At 36.4% G+C, this 14,769-nt stretch overlaps 2 protein-coding genes across 2 annotated transcripts; one reads left to right on the top strand and one right to left on the bottom strand.

Annotated features, from left to right (window-relative positions):
• Positions 1-386: 386 nt before the first annotated feature.
• LOC107686337 (von Willebrand factor A domain-containing protein 9-like) lies at positions 387-8,137 on the top strand. Its single transcript, XM_016483304.1, has 12 exons — positions 387-465; positions 1,025-1,305; positions 1,392-1,499; positions 4,096-4,251; positions 4,613-4,639; positions 5,031-5,184; positions 5,688-5,780; positions 6,574-6,718; positions 6,915-7,048; positions 7,430-7,548; positions 7,642-7,707; positions 7,865-8,137. The coding sequence occupies exons 2-12, from the start codon at positions 1,084-1,086 to the stop codon at positions 8,117-8,119; spliced, it is 1,479 nt and encodes a 492-aa protein (XP_016338790.1). The 5' UTR covers positions 387-465; positions 1,025-1,083; the 3' UTR covers positions 8,120-8,137.
• Positions 8,138-9,051: 914 nt separating this feature from the next.
• Positions 9,052-14,509, bottom strand: LOC107686290 (very-long-chain (3R)-3-hydroxyacyl-CoA dehydratase-like). The gene is made up of 11 exons (XM_016483228.1): positions 14,294-14,509; positions 12,869-12,911; positions 12,716-12,789; positions 12,449-12,613; positions 12,297-12,345; positions 12,081-12,191; positions 11,400-11,527; positions 11,176-11,288; positions 9,651-9,757; positions 9,386-9,517; positions 9,052-9,147 (listed from the first exon to the last, which is right to left on the bottom strand). Exons 1-11 carry the CDS (start codon positions 14,372-14,374, stop codon positions 9,071-9,073), a joined length of 1,080 nt encoding a protein of 359 aa, XP_016338714.1. The 5' UTR covers positions 14,375-14,509; the 3' UTR covers positions 9,052-9,070.
• Between the last annotated feature and the right edge of the window lie 260 nt (positions 14,510-14,769).

Raw genomic sequence — 14,769 nt, 5'->3', positions numbered from 1 at the left:
ACTCTCATTACGTCTTGAACCATTTATCCCAATTATTTTGCTCTTATAAATTTAATTCAGAATTATAGAAAGTGAATACACGCGTAAACTTGCTAATTAAAAATATAATCTGAAATCTTAAATCAACTTTTGGATAATAGTTTATTATTATTACATAATTATGGTTATGTATTATGGATTACAGATTACAGATTAATATTAAATTGGTCCACAATGAGATTTTTAACTGATTCTAACAGGTTTTGTCCACAGCATTATCCTAGATATGTACGTTTGTGTATTGGCTATCTCTTGTATTTTTTCCCGTTTATTTTATGAGATAATTTATATTACGATACAACTTTTAAAATATAATTTTCTCTAGCTCGTTCTCGACTAGGAACTAGTTAGCAGGTTTCTTTTGTTTCCAAACGGTCCGGTTATCACGGTGCACACTTGGTTAAGAAGAAGGGATTTCAGCGATGGGTAAAATTGTAACATTTTATTGAAATGTTCAAAAGTTGGTTTGCATATCTAACTTACGAGTTGTATTCGAAAATATCTACGGAATTTAAAACGTTTATAATCATTCTGAGTCAAATTTACAGTGCGAACGTTTGGCAGGACACTGACATAGCAACATTCATATTTACTTTGGTTGTTTGTAACATGAAAAATAAATGAAAAAACAGTGTACGTACGTCTAATAAACTCCAGATTTAAACAGCCTCAGAATTGATGGTCTCCCATCCTGGTCAAGCAGCTCTGGTTTTAGAGGGGTTTTGGATTCTGTAAGCTGGTCAGACTGGGAGACCAGCTGGCCAGGAATAGTTAGGCAAGTTTAAACCAGCAAAGACGAGCAAACCATCTTAGGCTGGTTTACGCTATTTTTTGGTTTTTTTTATTTTTTTCTTCAGCAGAGCGCAATAATAACAAAACCAGGGAAATTATTGTATATGTGCGTTTTCAATTAACCAAACGTGCTTGTGATGTCCACTGCAGAAGCCTCTTTGCTCACACCGTCATATGCTCCTGTTTTACACAGATGTCTCAAGCTTTCATTCATAACTGTTCTTCAAAGTGTAAAGAGAAAAGCTTGCTACCATGCCCACTGTGGTTCTTATGGACTCGTCGCTGTCCATGACACGACCCGTGTCAGTGGAAGGCAGTGAAGAGATTCAGAGAAAGAACCTGGCAGTTCATGGACTGACCATGCTGTTTGAACACATGGCCACAAACTACAGACTGGAGTTCACTTCACTTGTCACCTTCTCCTCCCTCTGGGAGCTTATGGTGCCCTTTACCAGAGACTACAATACTCTGCAGGTAAAAACAGACCAGTTGTCATGCTGTCTACATAAAATATAAGTTGTCTGGTCTCTTATTGTTATCTCTCACCCAATGTTTTGCAGGAAGCCTTGAATAACCTTGAAGACTATGATAAAACCTGCCTAGAGGCTGCATTGCAAGGTGTTAGTAATATAGTACAGCAGGAATGGGGAACCTCTTGCCCATGCCAGGTAAAAAAAAACATTGAAAATACAATATATTATGGAAAAAGCAATATTGTGAAGCATGCAAATACAGTACACTCAGGGGTGCATTAAAGGGGTCATATGATGCGATTTCAAGTTTTCCTTTCTATTTGGAGTGTTACAAGCTCTTGGTGCATAAAGAAGATCTGTAAAGTTGCAAAGACTAAAGTCTCAAATCCAAAGAGGACGATATCCGCTTCGTCATGCCTAGAGCTGATCTGTGCTGGTCGCTGAGGGAATACATCAACTTTCAGCGTGGACAAAGCGGAGTCCAGCCCGGGGTCCGTCACATGTGCTTGCCGCCGGGCACACCGTTCTCGACCCCGCCGCCTCAGCTCCCTCTATCCCGGCCTCAGCGCACGCTAAGCCGGGGCTTCCCCTCACGCTAGGCCGCTGTGTTTTTCCACTGGATGCAACAAATGCCTCGTTTGTAATGGGGTTTTAATGTTTTGTCTCGTCGCTCCGGCCGGACACGGCATCAACAGTATGGTAAGGGGCGTAACATTTCCGTCACACGCTTGAGGTATTCGGCCAATCACAATGCACTGGATAGCTGGCCAATCACAGCACACCTCGCTTTTTCAGACCGATGAGCTTTGTAAAAATCGACGCATTTCAAAAAGGCGGGGCATAGAGGAGAAACAATAATGTACAGTATGTGGAAAATAATGTGTTTTTTTAACTTTAAACCGCATAAACACATTTCATTACACCAAATACACAAAATAATGTTCTTTTTAGCAGCATCATATGACCCCTTTAATGCACCGGTTTTGACGGGCTGAAGCCCAGGGGGATACACTGGGAAGGGGGCCCACTGGCTGCAAGGAAATTATATTTTTTCGAATAATTATTTGAATATATGGGAATTTGCAGCAGTGACAACAGCGTTTTGTAAACAAACTCACACACTTATTTTCAGAGATGCCCTGGTTGTAGTTTATAGTGAATGGTTCAGTTTAAGTTTCCCCCACACAGTTTGTATAGTTGGTATGTTCCATGTATTCCACCGATATACTAGCGGAATACACAATGCATGCGCTAGTAAAGCCCAGCACGAGAGTGTCTTTATGTTAACGTGCAGATCAACAAGAAACACAACACTGCTGTGTGAAAGGAGCTGGACCGGACAACTTTCTGTAATGTCATACAGTGCGAGTTCAGTGACTTGCGTGAATGAAATCTGTGTGTCAGCTGAAGGTTTTAGATTCAGTCGCTGTGTTCCAACATGCTGCTTCAGAGTCTCAATCTCAAATCTGGGGATGGAAGAATAGGACTCATCCTATTGTTTAAATGTGATCATTAAACTTTGAACGGCTATGATTGAATTAATTAAGCGCAAGCACGGCACGTTTCAAAATAAAAACGCAGTTAGCAATCACCAAATAGCTCACATTTATGCCAACTTGCCAAGTGTTGTTTCGATCTACTGATGATGAATAATGAATATTTTGTGTAATTTATGGTGTTTAAATCATACCTGTAAACCCACATTTGGGCTAGGAAAGTTTTGATGACATTTTAGGGCTCCAGACTCATTCTTCCCACTGGTCACTCTTTTGCAACTAACTTTCTTAGTTGGTCGCATGAGCACATGATTTGGTCGCAGTTATTGTTGTTGTTTTTTTTGCCACCTTCTGGCAAGGAATGAATTTGCATATTCACTTATATTCACATTTTGCGCAGAACAGTTGTGAATATTAACTGGCATATCAACAAGGGGGAAAAAAATCGAAATATGACAAATAATTGTCAGGAAGCTTAAAAAAAAAAAAGTTATTTAGGGAAGGGGGGGCCTACTGTAATGCTGTAGCCCAGGGGCCTCTGGTTATCCTAAGGCGCCCCTGAGTACACTTATATATACATATTGGAATATCCAGAATATAGTATGAAATACAGTGTTATGCCATATCAGTGTACAGTACAATGTAGTATATACAGTAATGTACGTTATACATTTAGATTAGTGCTGTCAAGCGATTAATCGCAATTAATCCAAAATAAAAGTTTTTGTTTACATAATATATATGTGTGTACTTTGTATATTTATTATGTATGTATAAATATAGATACATACAGTATATATTTTGAAAATATGTACATGTATTTACGTGTATATATTTATTCATATAATTGATATTATATATAAATATATTTCATATATAAACAACATGTTTTTCTGAAATATATACATGCATGTGTGTGTATTTATATATACAAAATAAATATACACAGTACACACATATATATTATGTAAACATAAACTTTTATTTTGGATGCGATTAATCACGATTAATCGTTTGACAGCACTATTTTAATGTAAATGTATTGTACATTTTTAAAATAGCTGGCAATGGGTTAGGTCTTTTTAGTTAATGGATATGAATGATGCTTTATACTGGGTACTGCTTTAGTAGAATGTCTAGATTTTAAACATTTTTTTTTTTTATATACAACTGAGATAATTGTTCCATTCTATTTTCTACAGATAATTATTTTTTATATATAATGCTAAATGTTTTGATTTGACTGCATTGATGTTGTTTATCAGTGTTTATGTTGTTCTTATGGTGGCCTGTAGGTGGTACTGGTTACTGATGGTGCACTTGGCATTGGTCGTGGATCTTTGCGTCATTCCCTGCAAACAGTGAAACAACGTGTGGAGGACAAGAAATTTCCACTGCCATTCCCATTCCCTTCCAAACTCTATGTCATGTGCATTGCTAATGCAGAAGAGGTACATTAGTCTGTTTTTACTGTGTCCTTACCAATGTTATTTTGGTATGATTAAGAGACTATTTTATTTTTTATCATTATTTTGAATGAGTTTTCATTTTTATATCTTCCGTTTTAATTTTAGTTAGAATTTTAGTAATTTTGTTGTGTTTCTTTCGTTTTTATTAGGTCCTGTTTGTTTTTTGTCTTTGTACTAACTTGGTTTTTCCATTACAATGAACATACTCAGGAGCTTTGAACATTCACTTTATTTCATAATTTTATATATATATATATATATATATATATATATATTTATAATTTCTTCCTTTATTTTATGTTTTTCCTCTATTAAATCTATGTTGTTTTGATGTCCCCTGAAGCTCCAAGCTACGGATAGCATGGATAACCTCTGAAATCTTTCACTTCCTGCCTGTTCTCCACTGTGTGGGTCTCTTCAAACTTCTTGATAATACTTCTCACGGCTGGGAAAAGTATTATTATTAAGGGCTAATAATATTGACCTTAGCAATTTTTTGTATTTTTTAAATAATTATTTTATTCCAGGCAAATTGAAATAAATAAGGCTTTCTCTGGATGAAAAATATAATAAGAAATACCGTGTTAAAGTTCCCTTGCTTTGTTAAACATCACTTGGGAAAAATCTGAAAACGAACTGAAATTTCATAGGGGGGGGCTAATAATTTTTTCTTCAACTGTACTACTGAATACTGTATATTCTTGTATTTGATTTAAGTGCATTCTGCTGTTTATGCAACATTTTGAGGTTAACATTACTTTTGTGTTGGCAGTAAGCTGATTGACCAGGCATACTCTCCCTTCCATGCGGTAATGCGCTGTGGGAACCTGACCTCTGATGTGCAGGTCTTTCCCAGGCCAGAGCCAGTGACCATAGATGAAGAAGTGGATCCCATGCCCAGAACAGTGCAAACAGGTATGAGCAAAGAAGCTAATGAAATTATCATGTCCTTAATGTTAATAGATCGTTGGAGACATCTTAAAGTGCTACTTGCTGATTAAGGACCTTGTGAAGTAATCCCAGAAGGTGCTCTTTGGTTGGGTTTAAAGCAACTATTACAAAAAAAGAATCCAAGGCACTTCTTCTGGTCCAAAAGAGTTAAAAAGCCTTTATTCACATTCTGGCCATCTCAATAAACATTAAAAATGCCTAAAACTCTGCACACTGATACATTTCGGCCTTCCTCAGAGTGTGTCAGGTGTGTCACACATATATAAATAAGGCATTTTATGTGAGCATGTTTACATAATAAATATAAATGTATATAAAAAGTATTACATTTCAAGCCTTTAATCGACAATAAATGTAAATAAATAAATGTTTTTATTTGTTGCTAATCATGCTTGATTCTACATAAAGAGGAAATTGGAGCAAAGTGCACTTGATAGTTCTTTTACTTTGTTGTGTTTTATATATAGATTTGGAGATTGTGGGTTTTATTGAGATTGGAGATATCTCCAGCCCCCCGGTTTTATCCAGGCACCTGGTCCTTCCCATTGCTGTGAACAAAGGTCAGTATTTTGCTTCATATTTTTTTTCCTACAGTAGGTCATCTTATCCACATCCTTATTTATTTTCTGTTAGTCCTGTTGTAATGACAAAGCTGCTCAACTTGTTTAATTACAAAAAAGAAGTGGCAATATATTAAAATGGTGAAATAAAATATTTATAAAAATCATGGAATTCCATAATTCCAGACGTTTCAGTAACACTTTTTAACCAATTAATGACTTTATAGTTGTTCATGGTTATTTTGATTATTGTTATTATTTTCTCTGCAATTTCTACCTTGTAAAATATTTTATCAAACATTTGTTTTTATCAAATGTTTCATTCAGTATATATTTTGAAAATATTTACATGTATATACATTTATACAAAGACCGTTTTTGATGAACAGGTAAGTATGCTGAAAGCCTTTAAAGAGAATTAATGTCTTGACAATTAAAAGTGTTATATAGCCTTGAATCATTCTTTGACTTAATGTTGACAACAATGGAATCACTTGGGAGGGAATTGCCAAGAGACTTATTTATTAGCACAAAAGAGGACAATGGTACAAAAGGAATACCAAATCATTGTTTTAAGTGTGAAAATATAGCAAAAGTAACACTTCGCTTTAAGCGTTCATTTAGTGATGAGTGATTTTTGCTAGAAAAAGAGCAGGAAAAATACCAAGCGTCTCAGAGCCGACAGAAGCTATGGAAAGATATACACACACACACACTTTAACATTAATATAGTTTGAGCTTATTAACTTGTCACATCGGCTGGGGCTCATAGGCATGTTCTTTTGCTTGACAGAGGGGGATGAGATCGGTACGGGGGCCACTGATGACACAGAGGAAGAGACCCCAACAAATCAGATGGCTGGAAAGAGCCCAAACTTCTGTGTTCTTCTACATGGCAGCCTAAAGGTGGAGGGGATGGTGGCACTTGTACAACTAGGGTAAGGATCAATATGAAAATATGCATCTGCCTTTTCATAAGCATTCAAAATGTTTGCATTACATAAAAAAATTTGCTTTTAGTGAATTGCACTGTCAAATGAGAAGGATTTGTTTTCATCTCCAGCATATTTGAGATGAATAATCTAGTTACTGTGAAATCAAAGTTTTCCCTGTCCATAATGTTTCCTCTGGCAGGCCAGACTGGTTCGGGATGCTTTATTCCCAGGCAGACAGTAAGAAGAAGTCCAATCTAATGATGTCACTCTTTGAGCCTGGCTCAGAGCCTCTGCCCTGGTTAGGCAGAATATCACAGCTTGGCCCTGCCTCAGGTAGCAAGTTTTTACTCAGTAATTTTATGTAACAGCCACACTAAAAATGCATAAAAAATAAACGGCACTGTTTTGTTTTATGCATTGTGTTCCAAGTAGTTCATAATTAATACACTGAAACAAAAGTAACCTGGATGGTTCACGGAGTTCAGTTAGGAAACTTTTAGGTAAATAAATACACAAGGGTCAGGGATAACGGTAATACCACACATTTGCATGATTAAATATTTATTTTCTTCTCTCACGCTTTGGTACCTTCTGAGACTGGAGGAACAGACATAATAAAATATTTGCTCATTGTTTGCATAAGGTTTTGCTTACTGGCCAAAGATATACTGTAAATATCAGTTGACTACGATTCTTTGTTTGCATGACCTACAGATGCAGCTGAAAATCCCTATGGCGAAGATGACAGTAAAAGTCCTTTTCCCATACAGCCAAAAAACAAAAGAAGCTATGCTCAGAATGTTACCGTCTGGATTAAAGCCAGTGGACTGCAGGTATACACCTGAATACTACACTACATTTAATATATCCGACATGACACTAATTAAAAGTCATTTTACTAAACTTTTTTATAATCACACCTTCAGACGGATGTACAGAAAATTCTCCGTAATGCAAGGAAACTGCCAGAAAAAACACAAACCTTCTATAAGGTGGGTATTTATACATATTACATTTTTCAATTTCTTTCTCTATATATATTTAAAAAATAAAGTTTATTATGTAGAAAGGATATCATATGCTGATATGACCCTTTTGATTACAGTTAAAATAATTTTTTGTTGTGAAATGTTATTTTCATCACTGTAGGAACTGAACCGTCTGCGGAAGGCCGCTCTCGCCTTTGGTTTCTGGGAGCTTTTAAAGAGTGTGGCTGAACTTCTGGAGAGGGAGTGTACACTGCTGCCTGACTCCGCCCATCCCGATGCTGCCTTCCAGCTCTCTCATGCTGCTCAGCAGCTCAAACTGGCTAGTAGTGGAGACTCCAAATATGCAGCCTATGAACACAATATCACCCCCATGCTCACCGATTTCTCAGGGGGAGGAGGAGCCGACAGAATATAGAGGATTGAGGTACAATGCTCATTGGACAACTGCCAGATCAGTTATAGAGGAATGTACCTTTATTTAAAAACTCTGCTCAATGCGAAATGTTTGTCCAAGGGAAACAAGTTACTGCAGTAGAATCACACAAATGTGGCATTTTCAATGTTGTAGTAGTAGTGCCACAAAGGTTTGGAAACATGTGACATAAATTATGACATTGAACACTCAATTTGAGGAAAGAAAAACATTCATCGGTTTTCCAAGAAAATGCATTTAGACTTTGGAATCTGTTTTCAGACCAGCAACTGTTTGTGTAAATAACTTTTTCTAACAATGACCAATAAAAATGAAACTGCCTGTAGTTTATGCTTAATGATAGTCACCTGAAAATCAATGCTTTATTTCATTGAAATTTAATTAAACATTTCACTGTTTCATTTACACATTCACATCCAGATCCCACATCCAACGACACTGAATCGGCTCTTCTCTGTGACTTGAATGCTTCACGACGTTTTCCCTGAGGTTCATGGTCTATGTTGTTGTTATCAGTTCTGTGTCAACAGAAATGACTACTACAACACATCTCGGGGAATGACAGGAAAATAAAATGTTGCTTCTGTAAACCTGTCACACAGCTAATCTACAACATCAAACACACAAGCATACTGCATGTAGATGGACTGATACAATATAGAAATACCTTCATGGTCCTGGTTTGATAAGATCGATTTCTTTCTAGTGTTTTAAATTAATCATCCATATCCTCTACAACTCAGACATGGTCTTTCAGCATGTAGAAAGTAAATGCACTTGAGTTGGTGTTTGAAAGAAGAGAGATAGTTTTCCCTCAGTAATGACTTCTCTGTGACAGAGGGCAAATGTAAAGAAAGAAAATGGAGGCGGCAAATTAAATAAAAGAAAACAGAGACACACATGGAGAGTGAAACATGTGGCTTCCCCTTCCCCTCAGTTGGCTTTCCTCTTTTTTGTGTGAAACCGTCTACTCCTTTGCTTGAAGAGGTGGCGGAAGTTGATGAAGAGCCCTGAAATCGTAGAAAATATATTTGTTGCATAGCAGTTATACTCTTTTACAGGGTTCCCACAGACATGGAGAACCTGGAAATATTTGGGAATTTAAAAATATAACAAAAAATATTAACATGTCATGAAACTGTAATGGCAATTTATACTCTGTTTATGCTCAAAATGTCTATAAATACATTGAACAAACATTGTGGGAACCCTGGATTCATTTTTTTGCATGAGTTTTGTGGACCTTACCCAAGAACATGATCACCAGGTAGAGCTGCAGGATGTAGGAAAAGCTGAGAGAGGTGCCAATGGCTTTAGGCAGAGGAATACTGAGGAGTTTGGTTTCATCAAAGATGGGGATGGACTGGATCACCGCCACAGCTGATCATAATATAAGGGAGCATAAGAAAAGCTGTCAGTTACACGTGAACATTATAAATTAATGTCTCACCTTCTCATGAACAGCCCATCATGATTTTTAATTCTGGTAGGGCTAATCTACAGATACACATACCTTCAGCCAGAACTCCGAGAGGGTACAGCGGTATCCATATGGTGTATCTCAACCAAGTCAACAACTTCCATTCCGTATCAATGCAGGCCAACATGTAGAAAGGATACCTATGGTTCATTTTCACAAATGCAGGATTAGATCCATTTTTATTCAACAAAAGGTCCCTTTTAGGACCGAGCTTGTAGGGCTCAGATGATTACATCAACAACACTGCTTTTTAAATCAAAATAGAAAAATACACTCTACTGTTTAAAAAGTTTTGAAAGATATTCATGTTCTTTAAAGTCTGTTATACTCACAAAGACTGCATTGATTTGATCAAAAATACAGTAAAACAATATTGTGAAGCAGTATTATAATTTATTTATTTTTTTTCAATTTTAATATATTTTAAATGTAATTTATTCCTGTCATTACTCCAGTCCTCACTGTCACATGATCAAAATAGAAAAATACACTCTACTGTTTAAAAAGTTTTGAAAGATATTCATGTTCTTTAAAGTCTGTTATAAGACTGAAGACTGCATTGATTTGATCAAAAATACAGTAAAACAATATTGTGAAGCAGTATTATAATTTTTTTTTTTTTTTTTCAATTTTAATATATTTTAAATGTAATTTATTCCTGTCATTACGCCAGTCCTCACTGTCACATGATCCTTGATTTGATACTCGGGAAACATTTCTGATTATTACCAATGTCGAAAACAGTTGTGCTGCTTAATATTTTTTGAGAAACCATGATACACTTTGCTTTTTTAGGATTCGTTAATGAATACAAAGTTCAAAAGAACAGCATTTATTTAAAGTAGAAATCGTTTGTAATTGTATGAATCCCTTTACTGCCAATTTTGATTAATTAAATGCTGAATAAAAAAAATAAAATCTTAGTGACCCTAAACTTTTGAAGTTACTGGTAAGTGTATATCTATTTTAATAAAAAATATTTATTTTATAAAATAAAATCTAAACAAATTACAAACATATAACATTCAAAACTGTTACAGATATGTATTCTCATTTATATATTGTCATATGAACTAGTTACATTGCTTTCAGCCCTAGTTTTGAGGGACTGACTGCCATTTCACTCTTTGCACACGGATATGTGTCTCCTAGTGATAAGTTGTGTGAGCCCACAGGAAGAGAATGATAGCAGAAGAAGTGTGGATAAACTGTGGCTGTACAGAAACCACATCACTGATGAAAGAGCAAAGAACATAAAAACGGCCTAAAATCATTACCCTACATATTTATACATATACCAAGCTCAAAAAAATACACAGGTAAACTTCTTTCAAATGTAGTATGTATTCTGTTGCTGTAATTCCAAATTAGGTTCTAATTTTCAGTATATTTTGGAAAGAGAAAATGCATATAGGAAGTTGAAATATTAGCACAAAGAAGAGGATATCCTGTAGATAAAGAATGCAGACTACTCCATCACACAAACTCCTACATTTCCTCACCATCAGCAGAAACTGTGCTCTTAATAAACATGCATATGTAACATACTATTAATTACCTGAATATCTCAATCATACTCCATAGATAGAAGACAAAGAAGACCACTGGCTTGTTCTGCATTTCCTCTAAAGTGCCAAATATGACAAAAAGGATGAAGTTCCTCCCCATCACCTTTAACAAGAGGAATGTAAATATCTCACTGTCATAAAATTGATTATTCAAAGAAGTATATAATGAAGTGCATTTAATTGGTTACAAAAGCATGAGGCGCACCAGACATACCTGAATGAAAGCAGGCATGACTCCAGTCTTAACCAACCCAACAGCAGGATTAATAACCTCCATTATTGCCAGCATCTGACAGAAGTACATCACGTCGGCAATAGTATGAAATGTGTCGTAGAAAGAATCTGTTGGGTTGAGAGAAAAAACAGTAAAGACCATACTGAACTCCGAGACAGACAACTATGTTTTCACTGTTTTCACACTTTGGAGAACCACTTTACACCAACCAATTAAAGCGGCTTTTTCACACGACATGTTTCACACTGCTCATAATTTATCCTAGGTTAACAATTAATCCTGGGTATTGATACGCTGATGTTTCACTGTACATTCCTAGATCCTGGTTTAACATTCTTATTTGCATATTTGTGGTGTCAGTATCAATGATTGGACGAACACAGCACACAACTTGTTCACATAAACTGCAAAAGCTGTGCTAACCATGTTTCTGAGCAGGGGTTTCTTAACCCCCGGGTAAAAACCTCACTTCTAAAATGTATGTATATATATATATATATATATATATATATATATACACAAAAATTTGCATAACAGACCTGCAGGCCTTCTCAAAAAAAAGAAAAATTCAAATGAGATGCATTTCCTCACAATAACAACAGCTAAAAAGCAGAAGTGTATTTTTAAGCTGCTTACAAAAAGTTTAAAAACTAGACTAACCTTGCCCAAGAATGAACAGACGTACAGTCATGTTGACAAATATCCAGGAATAACCGAGCAACTGGACCAAGTTGTACATAAAGAGAAAACCTTTTTTCAAGCCAAGAAAAGCTGTAAACACAGCAACATAAAAAGAGTAATGAATACATGGTTATTATTTGGTAAGCTGACCCAATGCGTTTACTTTCTACTTGAAAGAATTAAATATATACTCACGGTCCTTACGAACCCTTGACTCAATGTTGATTTTGTTTATTTTCTCTTCCTGTGCACAGAAAACAGTTGAACACATCAGACAGTGCACTTCTGTGAAGCTCCTCAAATATAACGAATAATTGGTGTTTTTGGTTATTAGTAAACCTCTTCACCTTCTCTCTGAGCTCCATTTCTGCATCTGACTCATCCAGCCAGCGGTCAAAATCAGGTGCTAAAAACAGAGGCTTCTTCTCTTGTTTAGTGAGTCGATTCCACCAGACGTGCTCCTGCTTCTTTACTGTGATATTCACCTGCCGCTGGGTGGATTTGTGTTTCACCTGTGGACACAAACATTTTCATGTTCCTCCTGTGCAGCCAAACACTTTACATCGATGTTTTCAGAAATTTCTCACAACAGTATAAAGGAAGATGGCTGTTACCTCAGGTTTAACAGGTTTTAGGAATTCCAGACTGAATTCATATTCATTTTCTCCTTTCGCTCCATGCCCTTTACCTTGAAAAGAGCAGAATAAACAGAAGTCACACAACCGAAAAGAAAGAGCATCCAGCTGATGGTTAGTCGTGAGATGTACCTTTGAAGTGAAGGATGTTCTCTTCTACACCAATACTGAGACTCTGTGCGATAGACACAAAACGAGTACAAAGAAGTGTGAAGTCAAGTTTCAAGCTCCTCCTCCCACTGCCTGTTTTATCAGTACAATGCCCTCAAATACACCATGCATACCCAGTTATAAAATAATGAAGCTTCAGTAATGAATGGAATACATAATAAAACAACACATTCACTGAGTCAGGCTTTCTGATATTCCATGTTTTTTAAAATCATTTTAAACTGGTTACAATATCTGAAATGAACTGATTTGAACGATCACACTTATTAGTGTACAAATTACCAGCAGACCAATATTATAACACAGATTTTTACATTTTCCTTGCTCCGTGGAAACCCTGCTGTTTTCATGAGGTTTCAGTAAAATTCTATTATGTACTGAACAGTTTATAACAGCGGTTCTCAACTGGGGGCCAATGCCCACTAAGGGGCATCAGCAAACTTGGGTGCCGCTGCCGCAAGATGAAATAAAGACAAAACAAGCATTAAATAAGCTAAAGCAACTAAAAATCATAATATCTGTTATTTTAATTCACCCCTCAACTGTTTTTTTGTTTCTTTTATAAAATATAAAAGTGTTATTTGTAGACCTGGAAAACTATATATATATATATATATATATATAGTAAATATCCAGTTAATTCCAAACAACTGGAAAAGTCATTGTACCTGTAAATACTGTTGTGGGCAATGGGGCATCGTGGAGTAAAAAATGTTTGTGAACCACTGGTTTTTGGGGTTTGTGTTGACAGGGTTGGCAATTAAAATGCCAAAAGTCATAATGTTTTTACATATGTATGGCATTTGTTTTTCTTTTGCCATTCTGACTTATTGGAGACATACTAAGGTAAACAATGTAACAGCTTTCTAAACTGTTTTAACATTTATTTGCATAAAGGGACGTCACAGCAACCCTATTAATATACCACAGCAATACCACCTTTGTTCCAGAGCTCTCAGTGGCAGAAGGATATTCTGTCTATTCACCTTAATTAGAGGACTGGTCAACATGCTTTAACCTGCCCTGAGAAAGCAATTAGAAGGGGCAGATGCTCCTTCTGTGTCAGCAACTGGATTGTAAATAAAACATGCTCTGTCATTGTAACTGGGCCAGATGGTTGGTGGGTCCAGCAGGATCCCGTCCTGATCTCCCTTTCAGTAATCTTCATTTGTATTCTCTGTGATCTAGGCTTGATGCAAGCCCTGTCAGCAGACCTACAGAGGCTGTTGTTATTCAACAGAATATCAACCCATCACTACAGTTTACAGTTCTGTAACCTACGATCTGGATTTGCATATATATTAAATGCAATAAATGCGAAAAGAAAGCAGAATAAGAAAAGGACTATAATGAAAAAAAAATAGCCCCAAAGCAAGTTTTTCTTGCCTGTGCATCACTGATCTCCACTCGCAGGTATATCTCCCCATGCCGCTGCGCCCAGTACACGTGAGGTGTGAGAGCCTGCATTGCAAATATTCACATTAAATAATGCGCCTTACTCAGATTTAACAATAAATGACAGGCAATGTAAATCTTGCAACAAGCAGCCGGAAGACGTTTCCAAGTATTCTGTAATTTGTCCAGAATATTCTTCGAGTGCGTGCGTGCACGTGTCGTGAACGCAACACTCACCGCCCACTTTTTCAAGTTCCGGAAGTATCCAATTACTTTTCTATAAAATGTAAAAAGTAAAAGGTTTTAAGCCTCGAATCGAACCATCCGGCCCTGAGACAAGTCGCAACTTTCAAACATTTATTTAAAGAAACGGAAATCGGAGAAAAGGACAACGGTACAAGACAATGAACTACGCTACCCATGAAGCACTGCGAATGACGTCATCGAACAAATGAACTACATGCTAA

This window comes from Sinocyclocheilus anshuiensis, unplaced genomic scaffold (genome assembly GCF_001515605.1).
Source record: "Sinocyclocheilus anshuiensis isolate Anshui unplaced genomic scaffold, SAMN03320099.WGS_v1.1 scaffold481, whole genome shotgun sequence".
Classification (NCBI taxonomy): domain Eukaryota; kingdom Metazoa; phylum Chordata; class Actinopteri; order Cypriniformes; family Cyprinidae; genus Sinocyclocheilus; species Sinocyclocheilus anshuiensis.
Note: the sequence above shows the minus strand (reverse complement) of the source record. Positions and strands in the feature narration are given on the sequence as shown.

Bases quoted from the DNA above. Each gene is read 5' to 3' on its own strand.
- LOC107686337 (XM_016483304.1), top strand. From the start codon at position 1,084: ATGCCCACTGTGGTTCTTATGGACTCGTCGCTGTCCATGACACGACCC. The intron at 1,500-4,095 runs GTAAAAAAAAAC...GGTGGCCTGTAG, and splicing joins GAACCTCTTGCCCATGCCAG to GTGGTACTGGTTACTGATGG. The intron at 7,708-7,864 runs GTGGGTATTTAT...TCATCACTGTAG, and splicing joins AAACACAAACCTTCTATAAG to GAACTGAACCGTCTGCGGAA.
- LOC107686290 (XM_016483228.1), bottom strand. From the start codon at position 14,374: ATGCAGGCTCTCACACCTCACGTGTACTGGGCGCAGCGGCATGGGGAG. The intron at 12,614-12,715 runs GTAACAGCCATC...TTGTGTCCACAG, and splicing joins TAAAACCTGTTAAACCTGAG to GTGAAACACAAATCCACCCA. The intron at 9,758-11,175 runs GTAATTAATAGT...AATGAACCATAG, and splicing joins AGTATGATTGAGATATTCAG to GTATCCTTTCTACATGTTGG.